At 37.4% G+C, this 27,707-nt stretch overlaps 1 protein-coding gene across 2 annotated transcripts in view; it reads right to left on the minus strand.

Annotated features, from left to right (window-relative positions):
- The window catches only part of LOC150076141 (acyltransferase PGAP2-like), a 227,807-nt gene that overhangs the window by 79,828 nt on the left and 120,272 nt on the right, over window positions 1–27,707 (minus strand). For both annotated transcript variants that reach the window (XR_016547816.1, XM_090387593.1), the window contains exon 5: window positions 20,870–20,997. Coding sequence is in view for 1 of the 2 variants with exons in the window: in XM_090387593.1 (XP_090243719.1) it covers window positions 20,870–20,997 (128 nt within the window). In the remaining variant the exon portion in view is untranslated. The remainder of the gene's footprint in view (window positions 1–20,869; window positions 20,998–27,707) is intronic.

Here is a 27,707-nt window from a genome sequence, read left to right on the forward strand (position 1 = left end):
CCATTCCGGTTATTTGGGACACATCGGGACTAGTGCATTTTGGCCTGATTAAGCAGCTGCCCCAATTATCCGAAGTTTCATGTAAATAGTTAAAAATACAATGTATCCCCCCTTTACAATTGGTTCACTGTACAATCAAATCATGTTACGACAAACTGAACATAGTAAAGTACCGTTCACTATACGATGGGCAGTAAGCGCCTGTCATTGTGATCACATTTGTGAACTGAATTTTAATTCTATAAAACAGCGATTCTAATTAGCGAAAATAAGAGGAATATTAATCACAGGCTATAAAGCAAAGATATATAGTGAAACTTCTCCTAACGGACACCTCTCTTTAACGGACATCTCTCTACAACGGACATTTTCAAATTCCCCAACTCTCCTCTATTGGTTTTAACCTGTTTGCAGCTTCTGTCTAGCGGACATTCTCTGTAACGGACACGGACAGGCAATCTGCACTGTTTTGTTTAGATTAGCACTTAATTTGATCCCCCCATAACGGACAGCGGGCGAGCTCATGGCCCTTTTTCTAGGAACGTTTCTTCCACGTATTGCCTCAATCGTGTGTTTATTTTCTATTTCCGATTCTCTGAATTTTATCAAGGTTCACGTCGTGGTTCTAAACCCTTTTTCAAGAATTTTAAGGCACATGTAAAACTTCTGATGAATTCGGTGTGTGCAGGGGGGAAAGGGATTTTGTCGGCCTTTCGTCTTTTCAGTTTCAGTTTTCAGTTTTTTTCAGTGTCGTGTGAAGTGCACAATGTCTTCTCGTAAACATTTAATTTTAAAAGATAAAGTCGAACTCATTAATGCGTATGATCGGCAAAAAAATAGTGTTCGCAATCTCGCTGCAAAATTCAAAATCGGGAAGACGCAGGTAAGCGATATCCTAAAGGAAAAAAAATGAACTGCTCAAACAATTTTTGGCAACATGTAAATGATCAGGTTCAAAAATCATTCCCGAAAACTGTTGGACTTCAAATTGACAATGTTACGTATGAGTGGTTTTGTTGCACAAGTGCTAAAAAATTCCCATTAATGGGCTTATTATTAGGGAAAAGGCTTTGGAGGTTGCAAAATCTACGGGAGTAAATGAGTTCAAAGCTTCTGTGGGATGGCTAGACAAGTTCAAAACTCGTCATAAAATTTTTTGGAAAACCGTAAGTGGTGAAGGTGGATCTGTTGATACTGGGGTTGTAACAGAGTGGACCATCAAATTGGAAGATTTATGTCGTGATTTTGAAGGATATTTACAACTGTGACGAAAGAGGATTGTTTTTTAAAGCTCTTCCTGAAAAAACAATGAGTCTAAAAAACGAAAAGTGCCAGGGCAAAAAAATTTCTAAGGAATACTTTACTGTACTATTGTGTAAAAATATGCTGGGAGACTTTGAACAACCTCTTGTTATAGGAAAACCTCAAAATCCTCGTTGTTTCAAGGGGATAAAGTTCAATCTTTTGACTGGAAGTCTAATAAAAAAGCGTGGATGACACGAGATATCATGAGCGAATGGATAAGTCACTTTAACCAAAACATGATTCGTCAAAACAGAAAAATTATTCTTTTCATGGATAATGCTGCATCTCATCCGCACATTGAATTGTATCATTCAAATCGTTTTTCTGCCACCAAACACATCTGCAGAGCGTCAGCCCTTGGATCAAGGGATAATAAAAAATTTTAAACTTCACTACAGAAAATGTGTTTTAAGACATCTCATTGCAAACATGAACGATGTAACATGTGCGAGTGACCTTGCAAAGAAACTCAGCATCCTAGATGCGATTCAATGGATTTCCTTTTCAGTAAACGCAATTAGAAAACAAACTGTCGTGAACTGTTTTGTAAAGTCTGGCTTCTCAAACGCAAAAATTGAAGTTGTGAACAGCAATGTGGAGCACCAAGAAGAACAAGAACTTCAACATCTATTGATAATGTACGATACTTCCACTACAAGTGACCCTGGCTACAAAGGTATAGACTCGAACCTCACTACAGAAGATGGTGCTCTAGATATCAACGACATTATCATCGATATTTTTCAAGAAGTTCCTCATGAGGATGAAGAAATGGAAGGAGGTCATTCTGTCGAAGAACATATTAACGACGAACCACCGATGAAAATAGAAGAAGCGCTTGTACAAATCAATCGTTCAAAAATGTTTTTTGCCGCTGAAGAAGATAGATTAGGACTTTCGATGGTTTCTTCACTCCAAACAAATGTTGAAAACAAAATTATCAGCCGGAAGAAGGTGCAGAAGAAAATAAGTTATTACTGTATGTATTTTTCTTAAGATAAAGTCATAATATGCATAGCACAATTGTATGTATATTATTTACAAAAATATTGTGCAAAATCTGTATATATTTTAATTTAATTTTACATTAAACGTTTAACGATTTTTCTTTCTTTCTTTTTTTTTTTTCTCCCTCAGACTTCTTGTTAGCGGACACCTCTCTCTAACGGACACATTCTCGTTCCCCATGGCTGTCCGTTAAAGGGAAGTTTCACAGTATTAAGCACAAATTTACCCTTTATTAACTTATTAAAAAATTAAATGATACATGAAAATCGAAAGAATATACGTGATAATCAGAATAATTAATATGTACTGTAATATGTACATACGAACTAGTTGACATTTCTGTTCACTGACATTTGTGGGTGGGTGTTAAAATTTAAAACAGTAAAAAGATAAGCAATCAATAACAAAGAACACGGCAAACACAAATTGCAAGTAACACAATATACACAAGTGAGAATGGAGTAACGAGTTACAAAGCTTTAAAAATAGGAATGAAGTGAAGATCTGAAAATTAATTTTTTTATATGATTGAAGATTTCATGGAAGTGTAAACACATTTCATCATAATAACTCACAGAATTCCAGCTGTCGGTATTATCGCAAATTCAGTAAGATCGAGTTTACTGTCCGTTTATGATAGATTTCACTAACAGAAAAGCCCAATAAAGAGGTGACTCTTCATTGACTCTTTCTGCTGCATGCCCAATAAAAGGCATGCAGCAGAAAGAGTTTTGAGTTTTAGAAGGATTGAAATCAACTAAGTTGTCTTTGCCCCACTGGAGATCAGCATTTAAAGAATTGGTATTGGATATTCAAGAAGTTGAAGCTGATTGAGCAGGGCAAGGTTTCTCAAAATGAAAAGTGGAATTCAATGTGCTTTTATTCGAAAAACTATGGATAGGATTTACTGTCAATGGAAGGTCATTAATATACAAAAGGAAAAGAGTGGGGGAAAGAACTGAACCTTGGGGGACACCAGAATTAGTGGAGAAGTTAGAAGACAGAGAGCCATCTACAATCCCTATCAGTGAGCAATCAGAGAGAAAACTGGATAACCAATTACAAAAAACAGTTGGCAAACCATAAGATGGAAGCTTGTTTAGAAAACCTTTATGCCAAACACGATCGAAAGCCTTTGAGATGTCAAGAGCAACTGCTTGTGTTTCACTGAACTTTTCCACTGAATTTGTCCATATATGGGTAACATAAGCTAGAATATCACCAGTGGATCAACACTGATGGAATCCATACTGGCAATCGTTGATCAGACGGAAAGTTTCTAGGTAGTTTAAGAGTTGGCAGTTAATTGATTTCTCCATTACTTTAAAAAGAGTAGAAGTAATTGCAATGGGTTGATAATTGGATTGGAGGGATTTGTCACCCTTTTTAGGAACTGGCTGGATATGAACAAATTTCAAAGCAGAAGGAAAAATACCTTTGGAATAAGAAAGTGAAAAAAGGCAGCAAAGAACAGAAGTAAGTTCAGGAGCACAGGTTTTGAGAACAAGTGGAGAAATACTATCAAGACCTGGAGCTTTCTTAGCATCAAGATTCGTCAAAATCCTTCTGAGATCCTTTTGACCGAAGACCACAGGAGGTATTGAATGCAGCGTGTTGGGAATGGTGGGAGGTGATTTACCAAGATCATTAATACATGAGTTGGAAGAAAAATGGGATGCTAGCAGGTCAGCTTTATCCTTGGCTGAAGTGACAACAGAACCATCCGGTTTTGACAAAGGTAGGAGCAGAGATGGGCAAAAGTTGGGGCCAATAGCTTTGGCAAGAGACGAGAATGCTCAGCAACCATTAGGGCAAGAAGCAAGTTTTCTACTCTTAGCCTGTTCAAAATCTAGTTTGGACTGATTAATAACTACTTTACAATTGTTATGAGCTTTGGTGTAGGCAGAAAATGAAACTGAAGAATTAGAAACAAGCCAATTACCATATGCAACATTCTTCTCTTGAACAGCCTTGGCACATTTATTGGAAAACCAAGGTTTTGATAAAGGACGCGATTTTAAGGTGGAGTGTGGAATAAAGGATTCCATTCCTGAAAGAATAATTTCACTGACACGATCTGAGCAAACGTTGACATCAGAAGTTTTGAAACAGTAATCCAACCAAGGAAAGGAAGAAAAGAAATCTCGCAGGTCATTCCATTTTGCATTCTTGTAATGCTAAACAATACGAGGTTGGGAATAGCCATCAGATAAAGGCTCTATTGGAGAAGAGACAATCACCAAGTTGTGATCTGAGGTGCCTAAAAGACCACTCACTTCGACCGCGTGCTTAGAAGGGTTGTTTGTGAGAAAAAGATCAAGCATGTTAGCTGTATGGTTAGGATTGTCCGGTATTCTTGTAGGTAAATGAACAATCTGTACAAGGTCATTAGTAATTGCAAAAGCCTCAGCATCTTGACCAGTTGGGTCTTTGTGACTAAAAAATGGAAGCCAGCTGGAGTTGTGAACCTTAAAATCACCAAGGAAAATTACATCACTGTTAGGAAAGTTGGACTGGAGAAAGTCAAGTTGCAAAGAGAGGAAGTCAAAGAGCTCCATGTGATTAGTGGAGTTGGGAGAATGGTAGAGACAACGGATGAATCTGACACAATGAGGCAGAGAGATTTTAGGCCAGAGAAGATTGAAAAGAGGAGATTCCAAATTACCAAGGAATAACTGACAGGGTGTATCGGAACGGACATATGCACAAGTACTACCTTTGAAGTGAAAGGAATCATACGGCAAATAATTTGGGCAACTGTGATGAGCAGTAGTAGAATCAACCGATAACAGATTCTGTGAGAAAAAGTACATGGTTTTTGGCAGACTGCAAGTGGAAATGGACATCGTTGAGATTAGAATTGAGACCACGTATATTTGTGAAATGAATTAGGAAGTGTTTGGGAGGTTTAGATCTTTTTGCAGATAAGCTTACTCTATTAGTTTGACAATTCATGGTATATTCAATAGTAAGAAAAGGTGGGGGGACATGCTGTAATGAAATTTTTGGATATGGCGTACACATGGTAAGAATATACCCAGATCCTTGACATCACTTGGCCTCAACAATACCCCCCCCCCACATACACACTACCCAGACTCCCTCCAGTCACTATCTGGCAGAATAGAGGTAGCAACATTATACACTAGCAGATCTGGAAGCCTCCTAAAGAGTTACCAATAGGTTCAGTCCGGTGTACTAACTAACGACTGGCCTGCGAACGCCATTTTAGAGCTGTACCCTCGAAGTGTAAGGAAGATTGGATCTCGCCATGATGTTCATCATAACGTCAAAAGTCATCAGTCATACTGCATGATGGAAAAGATGGGGAAGGGTTGACCGGAACTTAGCTCTGGAGACTAAACATGGGTTCCCCCAATTCAAGCCTCCAATAAGCAACATGGTGGTATTGCACCAGTTGATGAGAGTCATCTACCACCTAGTATTGCCTGGTAACATAGAGGGGTGGCATTCCTCCATGTGGTGTGGGCGCTAACACCTCGACCTCTGCTGACTTTGGTTCACACCTGGGTGGTCACCCACAGTGTGCTTGTGCATTGAGGTTATACCTGGGATTACTAACAGTCGCACCATCGTGAATGTGCAAGCAGAGGATTTGGCTGACACAGACTGTCCGGACTTCACCGAAATTGGGTCCACTTGACTTGAATGTCACCCGAATATCAGTTCCATCAGCGTTTTAGACTCCAATAGTGAGTACAACTTGTCTGGCATATCTGAGAGAATGTCTGTGACAACCGCAAGGAACAATTGAGGTGTATAAAGTCCTGGATGGTTTGAGCATGCTCAATGCTGATGTGATTCTTGGATTCTTCTTCTTGCTCAGAATAATCGCCTGAGTGGGTATAAATTCAAATTGAGGAAAGACAGTTGTAGAATAGATGTGCATAAGTTTGCCTTTAGCGAGCAGGTGGTTGATTGCTGGAACAAACTTCCATCTGTCGCTGTAGAAGTTGATAGCTTAAATAGATTCAAGGCAGAACTAGACAAACATTTGGAGTGAGTGGATGGGTGAAATGAAAAGGGTGTTTTTTTTTTTTTTGTTTTTTTTTGGCTGATTATGTGCCTTTGCTAATGCTAATTTGTGTGACAGTGCATGAAATTTCTGGTTACACTAGGAAAAATTCCTACATAAACTTTTAGCAGAAAGAACTGCTACAAGTTTATGGACAATCTGCAATATGGAAGGAATGAATTCTTGAGGGGCACAAACAATTTTCTGAAGAATGTGAAAATAACCATGGCAATCCTTGATTTGGGCGGAAATGAAAACTGATGAAAATGTCGAAGTGTGGAAACTTGTTTCTAAAAGTCTCAAAAAATGACTATCAAACAATAGCAGAACAGGTGGGAATGGATCAAAAAAGTGTTCATCAAATTTTAACCATCAACCTTGAAAATTCAATGAATTCAGTATAAATGCCTATATTTGTTGGGCTTTCTCCACTGGAATGTAGTTTTTTATTTAAAGTGTGTAGTGCAGTTACAAAGCAACTTATGGATTCCTCCACAATATGAAAGTGATGCACTTAGCAGTAAACTTCATTTGTTCAATGTTATATACAAACTGAGGCTAGGCCCTAATTATATAATTACTCAATCTTGATATGATGGTCTATGCAAAATTGATGCCAAAATAACCAACAATTGAGGCAAGAACAGGTTTACATGGACCTTTGAAGAAAATTAAAAGCAAACTTTGGATATCATCAAATGAGATGAAACATCGTTATTTCAGTATGATCCTAACACAAAAAGTCAGAGCAAACGGTGTATAACAGAGTTTTCCATGGCCAAAAAAGATGAGAAAATCAAAATTCAACCATGCTCATGATTTTAATATTAGTCACATAGTAAAAGAAAGCTATTGGGCTTTTTCTGCACTAGCCAAAACATAAATAAATAAAGAAAATAAACAAAAATATAAAAAAAGAAAATAAACAACCTATGTATTTTTCCTTCTCACATAGGTAACCATACATAGTAAGCTGATCTTTAAATTTTTCCAAGCTGTCAGCCTCTCAGTGGCTAAAAGAAAACTTTCTATAATCAGTCTAAATCTCTCCCATAATCAGTCCCATAATTTGAATTTAAATACTCATTAGTCTTGGAATCATTTATAAGAATGAATTCACTTACATTAATTTTACTATCCCTTCTAAGAGCCTTACAGACCTCAATCAGGTCCCCCCCCTCTAAGGTTTCCAAGCACTGTAGCCCACATATTCATTCTTTCCTCACATGGGTTACCCTAAATGGACTCTTTCAAGAATCTTGATTTTTTTTTTTTTTTTCAGTACAGTTGGACTTGGACACAGCATTCTCACAATTGCTTTATACAGTGGGACCTGGGGGTAATTGTGCAGGCAGATATGAAGTTTTCCGAGCAGTGCAGACGGTCTGCAAAAGTAGCTCATGGTGTCTGGTCAATGATATACAGGAATTTTTCTAAAAGGGATAAGGAGGTGATTATCCCTTGTATAAGGCAATGGTCAGGCCACACCTTGAGTACTGTAAACAGGTCAGGAGGCCTCATTTTAAAAAGGATGTAGAGCTGTTGGAACAAGTACAGAGAAGGGCAACAAGATTAGTGAATGGAACAAAGGGTTGCTCTTACAGAGAAAGGCTTAAGTTTTCCAGATTACAGTATTTGGAGACTAGGCACCTGTGAGGTGATCTGATTGAGGTGTATAAAGCCTTGAATGGTTTGAGCATGCTCAATGCTAATGGAATTCTTCCTCTTGCTCAGAATAATCACCTGAGAGGGCATAAATTCAAATTGAGGAAAGACAGTTGTAGGATAGATGTGCGGAAGTTGCCATTGGTCAGTGAGTAGTTGATTGGTGGAACAGACTTCCATCTTTTGTTGTGGAAGTTGATAGACTATATAAATTTAAGGCTGAGCTGGACAGGTATTTGGAACGAACGGAGGGATGAAATCAGAGATTTTTTTTGGCTGATTCTGCATAAGCTTGCTTTCTTGCATCTACTAATGCTAATGCTAATAAACCCACACCAGATCCCAAAATTAGTATTTTATTACAAACCTACAGGCAAGAGAGATGTGGGCTGACCAAGACAACGATGGCATGATCAAGAGTCACAATGGCACAGTCTTAAAAGTTCTAAACTGGATCAAGTTCATGATGATATGTTGAATCTACTGTACCATAATTCTGAATGAGTGGTACTTCAAATAAATATGTTTTAGAAACACGCTCTCTGAACAAAATAATTTTACTTTTGAAAAACAAATTTTGTAATTTTATTCATTCATTACTGATTTTAAAATCAATATTTAGTACAATAAAGCAAGAATTGCTATTTACATCATCAGAAAAGTGCAATGAATTAATTAATACAAAATCATTTTTTTGAAATTATTTTCAGTGATATTCAATACAACAAAATTTTTCTACGAAAATATGATTCTTGAACCTACATGAAATTCAGTAATGGGATTTTACTGTACAATTATATACATTATAAAAATAATATTTTAATCACAGAAAAAAGTATTTTTTAAAATTTATAACATAAATCAGACATATCTGTCCAAGCTGCAGTCATTGTGCATGCATATAATTATGTAGTATTAGTATTAATAATGGCAAATGATGCAAGAAAGCAACCTTATACAGCATCAGCAAAAAAAAAAAAAAAAAAATCGTCAATCCATCTACTCTAAAAGTTTGTCTAGTTCCTTCATGAATTTATTCAAACTATCCACTTCCACAACAAATAGTAGACAAATTTGCACACATATCCTGCAACCATCCTTCCTCAATTTGAATTCATACTCTCTCATGTGCATAGTCTCAGCAAAAAGAATCCCATCGGCAGTGAGTTTGCTCAATCCATTCAAAGCCTTAAACACTTCAATCAGATAATCTTGCATGTGCATAGCCTTCAGAACACTGCAGTTTACAGAACTGAAGCCTTTTTGGTAAGACCAGCCCCTTTTGTTCTCTTCACCAATCTCATTGCACCCATTCCAGCAGATCAAACATCCTTCCTAAAAAGAGGCCACCACACCTGTATGCAGTACTCAAAATGTGGCCTGGCCATTGCCTTACACAATGAGATAATCACCTCCTTATTCCTGCTAACAAATTCTTGTGTATGTGTATATATGTGTGTGTGTGTGTGTGTGTGTGTGTGTGTGTATATATATATATATATACAGGGTGATTCACTACCAGTGCGACAAACTTGCAGGAGGTGTAGGGGGCAGAAAGACGAATCGGAATCACATAGCATTGCAGGGTCCGAAATGCCTTCATCATGCAGTAGAGGACGTTGAACGGGAGGTCGCATGAACAGCGATCCTGCTGGAAGTCAGCATTTGTGAAACGTTTCTGTTGAAGAAAGCAAGTAGCAAAAGTCCTCCGGAGTGGATAATCCGCAGGCTCCAATGATTGGACACGTTGCAGATGGTATGATCTCATTTGGTTTGTTGACAGTATCCTCCATACAGTGGATTGGGAAATACCCAATCGTTGGCCTATCGCTTGAGTACTTGTACTCGGATTGCCTTCTGCAAGATGTAGGACATTCTCCTCATTGTCTGGTGTCCTCGTCGTTCGCTCTCAATTCATGGTACCTCTCGTGAAACAAAAAGTCTCATGTAACCTTCCGTGCACACGTGCGAAAATCGTGTGATGAGGAGCAGGCCTGTGCGGGAAACGTTCCTGGTACAAGTGCAGAGCGGCGCGCCCATTACAGTCTGCAGCTCCATACGTGAGGTGCATGTCGGCCAGTTCAACGTTTGAATACTCGTCCATCCTACTGCCTCGGGAACCGGTTCACAAATGCTGACTTCCAGTGGGATCGCTGTTCATGCGACCTCCCGTTCAACGTCCTCTACCGCATGACAAAGGCATTTCGGACCTTGCAATGCTATGTGATTCCGATTCGTCTTTGTGCCCCCTACACCTCCTGCAAGTTTGTCGCACTGTTAGTGAATCACCCTGTATGTATATATATATATGTGCTACTTGCACATGTTACTCTGGGATTACTGCTATCCATATGCAGTACCTTGCATTTGTTAATGTTAAACTTCAATTGCCATTTCTCAGCCTAATCTGTCTAATATTTCTAGATATTGTTGCAATGTCGTATCTTCATACCTTCATTACCGCCATTAACCACACTGCCAACCTTTGTATCATCTGAAAACTTAGACATTAAGCTTGATATATCCTCATCAATATCATTAATAAATCCATTAAACAACAATTGGCCCACCACCGAACCCTGTGGGACTACATTAATAACATCTAGACAAGACTTCAGTTATAGCTTGGACACAGCATGGTTTTGTTAAGGGAAAGTCTTGCCTGACCAATTTGATTGGATCTATGATGCAGTCACAAAAGAACTGGATGCAGGGAATAACTTTGATATTATATATTTGGATCTTAGAAAGGCTTTTGATACTTTTGCACATGAAAGACTGCTGCACAAATTGGAGCAGTGTGGCATTGGAGGCAAATTGCTGCTATGGATAAAGGGATGGTTGAGGGGGAGAAGACAAAGAGTGGTAATCAATGGACACTGCTCACAGTGGACTAATGTTATTAGTGGAGTCGCTCAAAGTTCAGTGTTGGGTCCATTGTTGTTTTCTGTATTTATAAATGATATTGATGATGGTATATCGGGCTTAATGTCCAAGTTTGCAGACAATACAAAGGTTGGCAGGGTTGTTAAGAACACTACTGACAGTATGCTACTGCAACATAATCTGGAAAGGTTGAGCAGATGGGCTGAGAGGTGGCAAATGAAGTTTAACATTGACAAGTGTAAAGTACTACATATGGGAAACAGTAACCCCAGAGTAACGTATAAACTCTGTGGTACTACATTGAGAGTGGTAGAGAATGAAAAGGACCTGGGATAATTGTGCAGGCAGATATGAAGTTTTCTGAGCAGTGCAGACGGGCTGCAAGAGTAGCTCATGGTGTCTTGTCAATGATATACAGGAATTTTTCTAGCAGGGATAAGGAGGTGATTATTCCCTTGTATAAGGCAATGGTCAAGCCACACCTTGAGTACTGTATACAAGTCTGGAGGCCTCATTTAAAGAAGGATGTAGAGCTGCTGGAACGAGTACAGAGAAGGGCAACAAGATTAGTGAATGGAACAAAGGGTTGCTCTTATGAAGAAAGTATTAAGTTTTGCAAATTATAGTGTCTGGAGACTAGGCACCGGCGAGGTTATCTGATAGAGGTGTATAAAGCCTTGGATGGCTTGAGCATGCTCAATGCTGATGGGATTCTTCCTCTTGCTCAGAATAATCACCTGAGAGGGCATAAATTCAAATTGAGGAAAAACAGATGTAGGATAGATGTGCGGAAATTTGCCTTTAGCCAGAGGGTAGTTGGTTGGTGGAACAGGCTTCCATCCCTTGCTGTGGAAGTTGATAGCCTAAATAAATTTAAGGCCCAGCTGGACAGGTATTTTGAATAAACGGAGGGGTGAAATGGGAGTGTTTTTTTTTTTTTTTTTTTTTTTTTTGGCTGATACCGCATAAGCTTGCTTTCTTGCACCATATGCCTCTACTAATGCTAATTAGTCCACGAAGTGCAGTGTCCAGTGAGCAATGAATTTCTCACTGAATTTTTTGGTGTACTTGTATCAATAATTATAGTCAGAACTGCAGCGACTTAGCTTAAAAAAGCAAATAAACCATTCATAACATCTCCAACCTCTTATATGTTCTAATGTGAATAGATTTTTTATTAATCTTTTTCTTTGACTATTACTACTATATACATTATAAAAGTAAAATATATTATTCCAAAAATATTTTTTTTTTAAATTTAAACCTAAGCAGGTACTTTTAATGATCATACAGAACTCCATTTTTAGCAAATCATAATGTGGCTGTGAACAGGGATTTTTTCATTGAATATTTTTCTCTAGTTTGTACAACATACACTGTAAAAATAAAATGTTACTCATAAAACAAATTATGATTTCTGCTATAAAATTTATAACCTAAGTCAGGTATGTCTAATCCATGGCTTATACTGTGCAGCCCATGGCTGTGTTATGCTCACCTCCCTTCCCTGAGCTTAAAACTTATATGTCACAAAATATAGTTCACATTAATTTTCAAAATTTTCATTTTAGTCATATTTTATTTTTCTGTATTGCTTGATTATGACAGTTTATCAAACTTTCTCTGTATTTAACAATATTACTGCAATCATATAATAAGAATATTATTAGTGTCATGGAATAAGAGTGTTGGAATTCATATTTAATTATTATAACTGATTAACTGTAAATATCAATAAAGAACTGTTCTTATGGCCCATGGCCCGCTGTCTATAAGAACCCAAAGCCTACAACCTTCAGCATTTTATCTGTATTGGGTGTTATAAAAAAAATTTTAAAAATGTTGAATGCCACTGACATAAGTGATCATTCCTGTTTATCATAGAATTCCAGTTTCAGAAAATTATAATGTATCTATGAGTAGAAATATTTTTATTCGAATTTTTCTCCAATTAATATATCTATATACACTATTAGTATTAGTTGTTAGTAAATGATGCAAGAAAGCAAGTTTAGAGAATATCAACAACAAAAAAAAAAAAAAAAACTAACCACCTTACCCATCCGTCCCCACCAAAAATTAGTCTAGTTCTTCCTTGAATTTATTCAAACTACCCACTTCCACAACCACAGATGGAAGGTTGAAGGCAACCTTCTGCACATCTAAACTGTACCCATCCTTCCTCAATTGGAATTTATGCCCCCTCATGTGCATAGTCTCAGCAAGAGGAAGAATGCCATCAACATTGAGCTAATTCAAGCCATTCAAGGAATTAACCACTTCAGTCAGATTTTCTTGCAGGTGCCTAGTCTCCAGATGCTGCAATTTGCATAACAGAAGCCTTTCATGGTGAAAGCACATTTGTTCCCTTCACCAATCTCGCCTTTCTTTCCATGCATTCCAGCAGATCTACATCCTTCCTAAAATGAGGTCACATACCTACATATATACAGTTTAGAATCTCAAGGAATGTCAGTAATGAACACTTTTTTCAAGAAAAGGGTGAACAGAAAGTGGACATGGAAGAGTCCAAATGGATTAACAACTAATGAAATCGACTTCATCCTCACTAACAGAAGATATATTGTGAATGATGTTACCGTCCTGAATAAGGTAAATGTTGGAAGTGATCACAGAATGGTAAGATGTACACTTGATATAGATGTAGGAAAGGAAAGGAAAAAAAAAAAAAAAAAAAACTGACTCAAGTAAATAATACAAAGGTCTTTGAAATAACAGAGGAGGAGAAAAAGCAGTATGTACTGGAACTTAAAAACAAGTTTGAGCTTCTGCAGACTGCTCAGGACCAAGATATCGACGAGGAATATTACAACTTTCTGCAAGTGATAAAGCCCAAGAAACTTATAGGGAAACAGAAATCCAAAGAAGAAAAAAATTAGGCAAGAAACACTTGTCATGATGAACCAAAGACGACAAATGAAGAGCAAGAAAAACACTGACAGGGAGAAAATTGAGTATACTGAGTTATGCAAAGCCATTAGAAAGAGACTCAGAGAGGACATAAGAAGATTTAACACAAGAAAAGTAGAACAAGCATTAAGGGAAAACAAAGGATTTAAATCAGCAGCCATGAGCAGTAATACAGAAAGACAAATGATACTGAAACTGAAGAATAGCGATGGTGTACTTATAAACAGCAGAGAAGGCATAATTCAAATAGCAGAAGACTACTATAGAGAATTATACAAGGAGCGAGGGAATGATACCAGCAGTGGGGAAGATGGATTGCAAAGTAGCAACACATACGACATACCCGATATTCTTCCTGATGAGGTAGAACATGCATTGAAGAAAATGAAGAATCGGAAAGCCCCGGGGGAAGATGAAGTTACTGTAGAGTTGTTAAAATTGGGAGGAAGAGACATAACACAAAAACTGGCAAGGCTCTTCACAAAGTGCATTAGAAAAGGTGTGATGCCTAAGCAGTGGAATAATGCAATCATAGTTTTGCTGCATAAGAAAGGAGATAAATCAGAAATTGGAAATTATAGACCAATTAGCTTGTTATCCCACATCTACAAGTTGTTCACAAGGGTCATTACTAACAGATTAGAAAGAATACTTGATGAGAATCAACTGAAAGAGCAAGCTGGCTTTAGGACAGGATTCTCAACTATGGACCACCTTCACGTAATATCACAGCTAATGGAGAAAGCAAATGAATATAGAACACCATTACGCCTGGCATTTGTGGATTATGAAAAGGCATTTGACTCCATACAGCATAAGGCAATGTTTCGGGCACTGCAAAGACAAGGCATAGATACCCCATATATTATAATTTTGAAGAAAATATATGAGAGTGCTACATCCTTTATTAGACTAGACAAAGACAGTAGCAAATTTAAAATCGAGAAAGGAGTTCGACAAGGAGACACAATATCTCCGAAGCTGTTTACTGCTGCCCTTGAGGTAGCTTTCAGAAGATTAGACTGGTCGCAGAAAGGAGTCAATGTGAACGGAGAGTACCTAAACCATTTACGATTTGCAGATGACATTGTGGTCATAAGCCACGATCCCAAAGAATTAGAGGAAAATCTTAATCAGTTATGCACAGTTAGTAAGGATTTTGGACTAAAGATGAATATGGCTAAAACAAAAGTAATGATGAACAAGTATGCCACGGAAAGGGAAATAATGATTGAAGGAGCAGTAATTGAAAAGGTGGAGTCATATACTTATCTGGGACAAGTTATCAGCTGTAATAATGATAAATGGCTGGAAGTCAAGAGAAGAATAAATTTTGGATGGATAGCATTCAGGAAATATAGTCACATACTGAAGAGCAATATCCCAGTTTGTCTGAAACGTAAAATAATGAATCAATGTATACTCCCCACCATGACTTATGGAAGTGAAACTTGGGCACTCACCAAAAGAATGGAAGAGAAGCTAAGAACTACACAGCGAAGAATGGAACGAATTATATTGGGAATCAGACTGTTAGATAAGAAGAGAAACAAATGGATTAGGCAGCAAACTCAAGTAAAGGACATTCTTATCAAAACTAAAGAACTAAAATGGTCTTGGGCAGGACACATAGCTCGAAGACATGATGACAGATGGACTAAGAAAATAACAGAATGGTACCCAAGAGGAGCTAGAAGAAAACCTGGAAGACAAAGGCGGAGATGGATAGTGAAATTCATGAGTTTTTGAGTAGTAAATGGATGGCCAGTGCTCAAAACAGAAGGAACTGGAAAGTTGCTGGAGAGGCCTTCATCCTGCAGTGGATTGAAAATGGCTGATGATGATGATGATGATACAGTTTAGATGTGCAGAAAGGCATCTGGGATGGATGGGATCTATCCAGTTATATTAAAGGAGGCGGCAAAGGAAGTAAGCAAACCCTTAGCCATAATTATGAGAGCATCCTTGGACTCAGGGGAGGTCCCAAGGACTGGAGATGTGCAAATGTATCTCCAATTCACAAAGGGGGATCTGAAGGGTGACACAAGTAATTACAGACCAGTTAGTTTAACTTCTGTTCTGGGTAAAATAATGGAGTCACTGGTTAAAGATGCATTGCAGGATCATCTAGACAAGACTGCAGCAATAATTCAGACACAGCATGCGTTTGTTAAGGGAAAGTCTTGTCTGACAAATTTAATAGGATATTATGATGTGGTTACAAAGGAACTGGATGCAAAAAATAATTTTGATATCATATACTTGTATTTCAGGAAAGCTTTTGACTCTGTTGCGCATGGAAGACTACTGTACAAATTGGAGCAGAATGGTATTAAGGGTAAGTTGCTACAATGGATAAAAGGATGGTTGAGTAGGAGAAGACAAAGGGGGGTAATCAATGGGTGCCGCTCTTCGTGGACTAATGTTATTAGTGGAGTCCCACAGAGTTCGGTGTTGGGTCCACTGTTGTTTTGTATATTTATCAATGATATTGATGAAGGTATATCAGGCTTAGCATCGAAGTTTTCAAATGATACAAAGGTTGACAGGGTTGTTAATGACAGTGTGCTACTGCAACAGGATCTAGAAAATTTGGGGAGATGGGCTGAGAAGTGGCAACTGAAGTTTAACATTGACAAATGCAAAGTACTGCATACGGGTAGAAGTAACCCCAGAGGAACGTACCAACTGTGTGGTACTACACTTAGGGTGGTAGAAAATGAAAAAGACCTGGGAGTAATTGTGCAGTCAGATATGAAGTTTTCTGAGCAATGCAGACAGGCTGCCAGGGCAGGTCATGGGGTTTTGTCAATGATATATAGGAATTTTGCTAGCAGGGAGAAGGAGGTGATTTTCTCTCTGTATAAGGCAATGGTCAGGCCACACCTTGAGTACTGCGTACAGGTCTGGAGGCCTCATTTTAGGAAGGATGTAGATTTACTTGAGCGTGTACAGATAAGGGCAACAAGATTGGTGAGGGGAATGAAGGGATCCTCTTACCAAAAGAGGCTTAAGTTCTGCAAATTGCAATGGCTGGAGACTAAGCACCTGCACGGTGATCTGATTGAGGTGTATAAGGCCTTGAATGGGTTGAGCAGGCTGAATTCTGAAGGGATTCTTCCACTTTTTCAGATTACGAACCTAAGGGGGCATAAATTCAAATTAAGGAAAGACAGATGTAGAATAGATGTTCAGATATTTGCCTTTAACCAGCGGGTGGTTAATTGCTGGAACAAACTTCCATCTGTTGTTATGGAAGTTGATAAGTTAAATAAATTTATGGAGGAACTGGACAAACATTTAGAGGGAATGGTTTTGTGAATTTTTTTTTTTTTTTTGGCTGATGCTGCATAAGCTCATACACTTGCTTTCTTGCATCACATGCCACTGCTACTACTACTACTCAAGATGGAGCCTAACCATGGCCTTGTAAAAAGGGATAATCACATCCATAACCCTCCTAGCAATGTTCCTGTATATCATTAACAAAACCTCATGAGCTGTATTGGCAATCTGTCCGTACTACCCAGAGAATTTCATATCTGATTGCACATTTACTCCAGTTCTCTTTCATTTTCCTTTACGCTGAGTGTAGTACCACAGAGAAGGTATGTTAATCTGAAATTAATGCTACCCATATGCAGTACCTTGCATTTGTCAATGTTAAACTTCAACTGCCATTTTCAACCCACTGGTCTACTTTTTCTAGATCTTGTTGCAGTAGCTTACCTTGATTACTGTCATTTACCACCCTTCCAACATCTGTATCATCTGCAAATTAAACATTAAGCCTGATATACCTTCATCAATATCATTAATAAATACTGAAAACAACAATGGAACCACACTGAACCAGCAGGGGGGGGCTGTATGCTAAGCACTATATTGTTACACAAAGAGCAGTGTCATTGATAACCACTCTCTGTCTTCTCCCACAAAACCATCTCTTTATCCATAGTAGTAACTTGCCATTAACGTCTATTGCTCCAGTTTTTACAGCAGTCTTTTATATGTAACAGTATTAAAAGCTTTCCAAAAATTCAAGTATATGATATCAAAATTATTTTTTGCATTTGCATCCAATTCCTTTGTTACTGCATCATAATACCTAATCAAATTGGTCAGACAAGATTCCCCATTAACAAATCCATGCTGTTGCTGCAGTTTAACTGTATTCTGTATAGATGGACCTGCACTACTTCTTTAACCAGACTCCATTATTTTCCCAGTAACAGAAATTAAGCTAACAGGTCTATAATTACTCTTGTGGCTCTTTGATCCCTCCCCCTTTGTGAATTGGGGGTAGATACATTTGCACATCTCCAATCCGTAGGGACTTCTGAATCCAAACATGCTCTCATAATTATGGCTAAGGGTTCACTTACCTCCTTTGCTGCCTGCCTTAATATAACTGGATAGATCCCATCTACCACTGGTGCATTTTTTATGTTTAGCTTAAACAACTTCTCTTATATGTTCCCTATTCTCACTTTCCTCTCATTCTAGTTAATGTCTGATTAGTATAAATTCTCATTATACTAAATTAAATTTATTTTCTGCCTTAGTAGATTATATAAAGTCAACTTGAATTGCAAAAATTGTGTAATTACATAAAAATTATCATGTTTATTATGCATAATTATGCAAATTACTTTTGTTAAATGATTCTTTCTTACGCCTACTGCCCTTTTTGACTGAAGATAGGTTTTGGTAATAATCTTAAAATGTCATCTGCTAACAATGCAGTGTAGACATTCAGCCTCTATTTTATATAAGTTTCAATAAAACCTATTTTGTTTCTCATTGATAAAAAAAGTGTCCTTTACATATATATATATATATATATATATATATATATATTTACTTATACATAACATATGTAGTTTACTTATGGCTTGCATACTGCAAATAATGTAATTAAAACAATAATGAAATCAGCATTAGCCTAATCAGTAACATTAGTTTATCAAAGATTCATTTAAAACCAATGGCACATTAGTTGCAAAATATACTGTATAGACAGTATTCAGAAAAAATGTCCCATTGTAAAACTGCTGAATAATAAAGGAATGTCAGTCAAGAAAAAAAAACACTATCTTTAAAATTTAAAAAAACTCTTTGAAAATTTATCCCTTTCCATTTTATAAATAAGATATCTGAGAGGATATCTTTTATATATCATCTGGGATATATTTACTGTGCTACAAATAAGATAGCCTGCCATACATTTTTCTTCGTGGTGCTACGAACGAGATCTGTCATTTGAGACATATACAAGCACGAACACAAAATACAACAAATAAGACAGAAGTTGTTCTCAAATCCATCTTAAATTTTATAATGAAATAATCACAGTAAAATAGTAAAAGTGAAACCAATATACAGCTTTTAACAGTTATATGCCTTATATTGTGCCATAGCACATTTGTAAACCTAACCTGTAAAATATGGCATAAATTTAAGAAATATAAAACAGACTATAGATATTTACATATATATGTAAACTTGGTCATTCTGTAACGTAAATACATATAAAATATGTGAAAACTATATTTACATCTGAGCTTATATCAAGCAATGGCAAAATGTGAACAGTGTTATTGCATTGGGTCCTTGGTTATCACAATTTTGAAATTTCCCCATTAGTTTCTGTTTGCAAGGACTGTATGCTAAGCACTATATTGTTACACAAACTATGATGCAGTGAATCACAGATATATTACAATAAAACAATTACAAAAACATTTTAAAAATATTAACACAGATGTGGATTATCACAGAAATGCTTGAAAATAAGCATTTAATAAACAGAGATAACAAGTTCAGAAAGAACAGCTTATATTTAATAAAATAGGCATTTCATTTTTAAAAGGTGAAGAACTTCATATATTGAATGAAACTAATAAGATATTACAAAGGTGATCCAAAATGTAATCGCAATTTATTTATGGCAAAAATCAATGGTCATTAAAAAGCAATTTAATTTGATTTCATTTCAATAATTAAACAATATCTTGTAATAATTTTAAAACTGTAAATGCATGATATGTGTAATTTATTTATAAAGACACAACTGATAAAAGAAAAACTTATAAAACTATGCCTAGGTCAAGCACTGCTCAGCAATTTAGCATTTTAAAATACTGAAGGAGTAATATACAGAAATATATAGAAGAATCAAGTAGAACAGTGAAGCATGTATTGGAAAAAGAAAAATGTACAAATGGGTACAAATTTTTATCAGAACAAAAAGTCATGGTATGCTGAATAAAAGAGTTTTACTGAGAAATGACAATGCTAGGCCATTGCTGGTCTGAAAAACTGACAATACCACTGAAAAACTGGAATTTGAAATCTCAGAACTGATCTCTTTATAACCTAGTCTGGCTCCTTGGAATTTTTAGCATTTTGGATACTGAAAAAGCATGATACAATAAAATTGCTGTATCATCATAAAATTATTGTTCATTCAAAAGCATTTGAGAGAACAACAATTTTATGATGATAACTAACTAATCAAAGTTGTGCATACCTGACAAGATATGAGTATGAATAATCAAGAATTCTTATGGAAAAGAAAAATAATTATGCAAGGATGGAATTCCTGTATTGAAAAGAATGGAGGAATTCATTGAAAATTAAGGGGGGCAATCATTTTTTTCTATCAAATGTATTGTTTATTATAGTAAAATTGCTGTTATTTTTTGCAAATAACAGCAAGTTTACCTTGTATATATGACTAAAAATAAAGTATCATTTAATATAGTAAAATTGCTGTTATTTTTTGAATCATCCTTGTATATATGACTAAAGATACTGCTTTCAAATAAATAATGAAATAAAGGCAAAGAGCATTACAAATTATCACATAAAGACGTGGTGACTGTAAAGACATTTTCTATTTCATTATAAAGTAATATTACACACACACACACACACACACACACACACACACACACACACACACACACACACACACACACACACACACACACACACACACACTACTTTCCTAATCCAACATCGATTTCATCTAACCTTGAATGCAGAGGCTTGAAATGGACCAATTGTAAGAACTTGTTCTTCAAAGTCCCAGTAGGATGTCATGTGAAATCCCATGTTGGTAAGCACAACCACATATTCACAAAGTGCAAACAGAGTATATACTAAAGCACAAAGAGAAATTGGTAAGTAAATTATAAGAATGAAATTAAAAAAAAAAAAAAAAACAAGCAAAACAAATATACAGTTTCCCCTCAATTTCACAACCTCAATTTCCTGGATTTTGGATTTTCCAGACAAAACTCTGGATAATCGAAATTCCACTATACCACCATTTTCTGGATGCTGACCGTAATTCACGGGACATCAGCCAGTAGCATGCACAGCAGCAGTATTGTTTCTGTGAGCATGAGAACAGTGCACTTTGTATCAACATTTATCCTTGTTAGTATCATTTCAAATCATTTTTGTGACTAGCAATGGCTTCAAAACAAACAAGTGTTAAAAGAAAGAATGTACATTTGAGTGTCAGTCAAAAGCTTAAGCTGATTAAAAAGTTTGAGTGGTGCCTCGGTGGCCAATGTTTATGAGCAGTATGGAGTTAAAAAGCAAACTGTTTCTGATATTTGCAAGGCCAAAGGAAAGCTTCAAAGCTTTGAATTAAAGTATAATATTGAAGGTATGGGTTCCGTGAGTGACAGAAAGCGCATGATAGTAGGCAAGGATAAAAATCTTGAAGAAGCTATTTATAAATGGTACGGCAGGAGTGATCATGTGGAGTGAATGTTATGTGTTACCTTATGCACTGCAGCTGAGAAATTGACTAAACATATGGGCATTAACAATTTCAAAGCTAGTGATGGGTGGCTGTGGCATTTTAGAAATCACCGTGGCATGTGTAACAGGAAAGAGCATGGTGAAGCTGGGTCTGCTACACCACATTCATTGAGCCTTTCAGACTCCATCTGAATGAACTTATAAAGGAGGGTCTGCGCTCTTATCCCAGGTGTATAATGGAAACTAGACAGGGTTATTCTGGTGGTCCCTACCAAAAAACGTAACTGACTGGCTAGAGGAAGGTGATGTAGATCCAGGTTTGTTTGTTTGTTTGTTATTTGGTTTTTAGGAGCATTAGCAACTAAGGCCATATTGCTCCGGGATATGCGGTGGTCATTCCCTGACCTTTCCGCATCTTCTGTATTTGGTGGTCACGGGCTTGAACCCCGGTCTAATCAAGAAGCGTGTGCTACGCACTGCTGCTCCTTCCCACCTGGCTACGGAGGCACCACGTAGATCCAGGCTACCAGATCTTGACACCAGAGGAGATTGCTGATGAAGTGAGAACAGGTGACATTGAGGGGACATCCAGTGATGAAGAAGAGGAAGAAATTATTAACAAATCAAAAAGGACAGCAGTACGAGAGGCACTTGATCTTGTCATTCAGTATGTCAGCCTCTCAGACAACAGTGAAATCCAGTCCCACTACCACCATTTATGTACGTTAAGAGAGGCCATAAGGGAGGTAAACAGATGAAGCTGGACACATTCTTCAAACTTGTTGCTGCTCCTGCCCCATCTTCATCCTAGCCTGCCTCAGCATCACAGCTGGCCACTTCAGTGGAGCTAGGGAACTCTACTAACACAGAAAAAATTCTTCTGAGTCCCACTATACAATCACGGCACAAGCTCAGTTCTATCTCCATCAAGGTAAGAGAAAAATAGTGTTTGACTTTTGTTTTTGTTACATTATTTATTTATTCTAGTATATTTATTTTTACATATTGTACTACTTACATTGCTTATAAGTAATGTATGTGCATTGTGTGTACACTATCTATTATATTAATCATGTTTACTATGGGTACTACATAGTTTCGTTAAATATTAATTCGGAAAATTCGGACTCCCAGGTTTTTCGGACAACCCTTCCTCCCTATTAGTCTGCGAAATCGAGGGTCATCTGTATAAAGTTATAAGCGACAAAAATTATACATATGCATTTAGTATTCAATAAGAAAAAAGATTATCAAAAATATTTAGCTTATTTCTGATAGTGACTTTTGCATAAAAAAAACCTTGTCTGTTACTATCTAACAGGAAATAACTATAACATATATATTTTTTTGATTTTAAGACTAGATTACAAATCTGTAATTAGAAAGTAAAAACTGTAAATACCAAACGTGATAAAAATATGAATTAAGTGTCTGAAAAAAAAAAACAAAAAAAGCACTTCACTTACTATTTTCTAGACTGCAATTCTATTATTACCAGTACAGCCAATAACAATAGTTCTGATATAACAGGCATTATTTCATGTACCAACAATTTAATAAAGTGGATTATATATAAGTAGGTGACAATGTTACATAACAGATCATTTTATTACTTTGGGCTGTCATATTGTGCCTGAAGGTGACATACCATTATGTACTATAAAATGGAAGAACTGATATCACTAAAAGACAGTGCACAACTTCTTTAAGTATTTTAAAGTATTTATATCAGAGGTAGAGAATGCAGTAGCAATAGAAAAGGAAGCACTGACAAATGCATATGGAAGCAAGAGCAGACACAAGGTTGTGTGACATCTGTGAACCACAGTCCATAATGCTTCAGACAATGTCATTCATATAAGACTGTCTATTCAAGGTGATCCAGCAACTAGACATGCATTTTCACCAGAATTTATCACGTAAATGGAAGAGTTGACAATTGATGATCACAGAACACCTTATGGTCAAATGAGGCCTCCGTAGCCGAGTAGTCAGGAGTAGGAGTGCAGTAGCACATGCTCTTTGAGTAGACTGGAGTTCAAGCCCCTGACACTGCTAAATATGGTCGATCTGCCAACCCGCATTGGACCAGCGTGGCAGATTATGGTCCATTTCCCTCAGCATGATTTGTTGAGGAGGCTTCCATCCTGCAGTGGATTGATAATGGCTGCAGTTTACCTTTTTTTTACCTTTATGGTCAAACGAAGCTGATTTCCACTTGAATGGAAAATTTAACACCCACACCAGATTTGGGCAAACAACAATCCCACATAGTTCAGAATATCTCATTACACTCACCTCAAGTTACTGTCCGGTGCAGATTCATGGTTAACTTCTTCATTAGCCCTTTCTTTTTGAAGAGATTCATGATTGATTCTTTCCAATGGACTAATGCTGCCTGTTACTTTTGATGACCTTCATCATTCCGACTCTGCAACAGGATTAATGCCTACAAACAACCATTTTCATATAAGACAAAGCTCTTCCATATATTTATATCTGGGTGTTAACATGATGTGGTCACTGATGGAAGAGTTATTAATTATAATTTCCATATAAAACAGCCACCTCATTCATTGGATTTGAACCCTTGCAAATTTTAGCTTTGGAATTCCTGGAGAACAACTTCTACATCAAGAGCATAAACACATTTGCAGACCTAAAGCAAGTATCACAAGACACATACGCAATATCACACCAAATATTCTACATGGCACCACTGAAAATGTTGTTTGCTTTGAGCATGGCATGAGCCATGGTAGACCATAATTGAGCATTCTTGCAATATGTTTCTTCCTACAATCTCACTAACAATGCAACCAAATCTCTTTGAAATAAATTTCAGAACTATGGCATGACTTATTCTTCAGTCTTACATCCATAGAAAAACACAACTGTTTCTCTTCTCTTGAGAGGGGCAGATTACTGCTAACATAAGTACCACCTCTTCATCTGATAATGTTTTTGGAACTTTTTTCCTCGGAGACAGTATACCTACAAAATTCAAAAGCCTTCTGTTCGGTGCTTTTCTTGCAGAGGCACCATAGTAGAGGTTTTTTTTTTTTTTTTTTTTTTGATTTGGTAGTTGTTGGCGCATCGGCTTCTGTGGCCATATTGCATCTTCCAAGGTTTTTTTTGCAGTACTTTGATCCAAGCCCGAGGCGGGAATCGAACCCGCGACCTTTGGGTTGCCGGGCAGGTACTTTTACCCACTCGGCTAGCCCGGTCGGCTATAGTAGAGGTACTTTCATTATAGATAGATACACTGCATAAACAGGATTATACACAACATCCAATATTAAAATAAATTATATCAAATATTAGATTTATTTCAATGGTAATTAGTATAATACTATGCATCTCTCTCTCTCTCTCTCTCTCTCTCTCTCTCTCTCTCTTGAAAAAAAGCCGTGAATTAGGGTTGAATTTGAAAGTGTCTGCAATTCTGCCCAGACACGATAGGAGGGAGTATATGATGAGAGCCCTGTCGATCAATTCGGCCCTGGAAAGATTGTGCAAGGCTCAAGGGGTAGAATTTTTTTTCAGCCTGGTCTGTACTTGTTAACAGGAGAGACTGCTTCTACAGGGATGGGATACACTTAAATAGAAAGGGTGCAAGAATGTTTGCTGATGCTATCGAGGCAGTGTTAAGTGGGTCGGAAAACTGCTAGATTAGGGGGATTCAAGGACTAATAGATTAACAGTAGCCACTGGCAGAGGTGAAAGTGATTCTTGCACTGCTTCTATTAGAATGAGCTGCAGCCTCGAAAATAAGATGCAGGATATTTCAGAGACTGCTGGGAATCATTGGGGTACAAGTAAACACATGGGTTGTGTTAGGGTAGCTAAGAAAAAGAACAGATGCATGTATAATTGCGTGTACACCAATGCTAGGAGTTTAGTAAATAAATTTGATGAATTTGAGGTATTGCTCAAAACATCAAAGGCAGACATTGTGGGGATTTCAGAGACGTGGTGTCACACAGATATAAGGAATGCAGAACTGGAATTTGGGGAGTACAATGTCTACAGAAGGGATAGACAGGATAAGAAGGGAGGAGGGGTTATGCTATTAGTTAAGAAATACATAAAATCCAAGGAAGTGAAGCCAGTCGACATTGCTGGACAGTGCAGTGTCGAGTCAGTTTGGTGTGACATAAGCATTGGGAGATCAAAATTGAGAGTAGGAGTGTGCTATAGGCCTAATGACTCTGATGAGTATAATAAGAAATTGTACAGGGAAATAGAGTGGGCCAGTAAATCAGAGAGTCTTATAATGGGGGATTTTAATTTTCCAGATACTGACTGGAATTTGGGGGCTGGTCACTCACACACTATCAAGGCTTTTGTGGATTTATTGGATGATTGTTTTCTACATCAGCATGTTCGGGAGGCAACTAGAGGGAGTAATACTCTTGATTTGATTATCAGTAGTGATTCTTCATGCATTAAGAATCTCCAGATAAGGAACCACTAGGTGGCAGTGATCACAGTGCGCTGAAGTGGGATTTACTCAGAGGTAACTACCATCAGGGGTAAAGGGACCGTTTTTTGCTTTCGTAAAGGTGACTACGATGGACTGAGACAGTATTTAAATTCTATACAGTGGGACCAACTGATGATGTTACCAACAGCAAATTCAAAATGGGAAGCATTCAAAGAACTTATCTTGGAAGCTACTAGGCTTTATATACTAACTAAGAAATATTGTTCAAGGTTTAGGCCTAAATGGATGTCAGATGAACTAATGAGGCATATGGCAGAGAAGAAAAATGCATGGGGTACATACAAATTAACACGTGACACAGAAGCCTATGATAGATACAAGTTGATCTGTAACCAAGTTACAAAGGAGGTTAGGCAAGCAAAGGCAGATTACGAGAAATCTTTGGCAAGGGATGCAAAGAAAAACAGCAAAGAGTTCTTTATTTATGTAAACTCTAGAAGGAAGGGGATGAATCAGATTGGTCCACTTGATATCGATGGGTCAACTGTTGATGATCCTGCTCAGGTAGCTAACAAACTAAATGAATATTTTGCATCGACATTCACACATGAGGAGTTATTCAGCGAGGGGAATGCCAGAGGGGTATTCAACTCTGGCAGTAAGCTAGAGAATCTTGTAATAACTGAGAGTAACGTGGAGGAGAAATTGTTGAAGATAAATACAAGAAAGGCACCTGGGGTGGATGGGATCTATCCAGTTATATTAAAGGAGGCAGAAAAGGAAGTAAGCAAACCCTTAGCCATAATTATGAGAGCTTCCTTGGACTCAGGGGAAGTACCCATGGACTGGAGATGTGCAAATGTGACCCCAATTCACAAAGAAGGATCAAAAGGCGACACAAGTAATTATAGACCTGTTAGTTTAACTTCTGTTCCCGGAAAATTAATGGAGGCACTGGTTAAAGAAGCACTGCAGGATCATCTAGCATTAGCATTAGCAAGTATAGCATTAGTAGAGGTATTTGATGCAAGAAAGCAAGCTTATGCAGCATCAGCCGAAAAAAAAAAAAAAAAAACCCACTTCCACTTCACCCCTCTGTTCGTTCAAAATACCTGTCCAGCTGAGCCTTAAACTTATTTAGGCTATCAACCTCCACCACAAGGGATGGAAGTCTGTTCCACCAACCAACCACCCGCTGGCTAAAGGCAAATTTCCGCACGTCTATCCTACATCTGTCTTTCCTCAATTTGAATTTATGCCCTCTCAGGTGATTTTTCTGAGCTAGAGGAAGAATCCCATCAGCATTGAGCATGCGTAAACCATTCAAGGCTTTATACACCTCTATCAGATCACCTCGCTGGTGCCTAGTCTCCAGACACTGTAATTTGCAAAACTTAAGCCTTTCTTCGTAAGAGCACCCCTTTGTTCCATTCACTAATCTTGTTGCCCTTCTCTGTACTTGTTCCAGCAGCTCTACATCCTTCTTGAAATGAGGCCTCCAGACCTGTATACAGTACTCTAGGTGTGGCCTGACCATTGCCTTATACAATGGAATAATCACCTCCTTATCCCTGCTGGAAAAATTCCTGTATATCATTGACAATACTCCATGAGCTACTCTTGCAGCCCGTCTGCACTGCTCAGAGAACT

The sequence above is a fragment of the Mastigoproctus giganteus genome, chromosome 13 (assembly GCF_048544385.1).
Source record: "Mastigoproctus giganteus isolate SK-2022 chromosome 13, ASM4854438v1, whole genome shotgun sequence".
In the NCBI taxonomy this organism is placed as follows: domain Eukaryota; kingdom Metazoa; phylum Arthropoda; class Arachnida; order Uropygi; family Thelyphonidae; genus Mastigoproctus; species Mastigoproctus giganteus.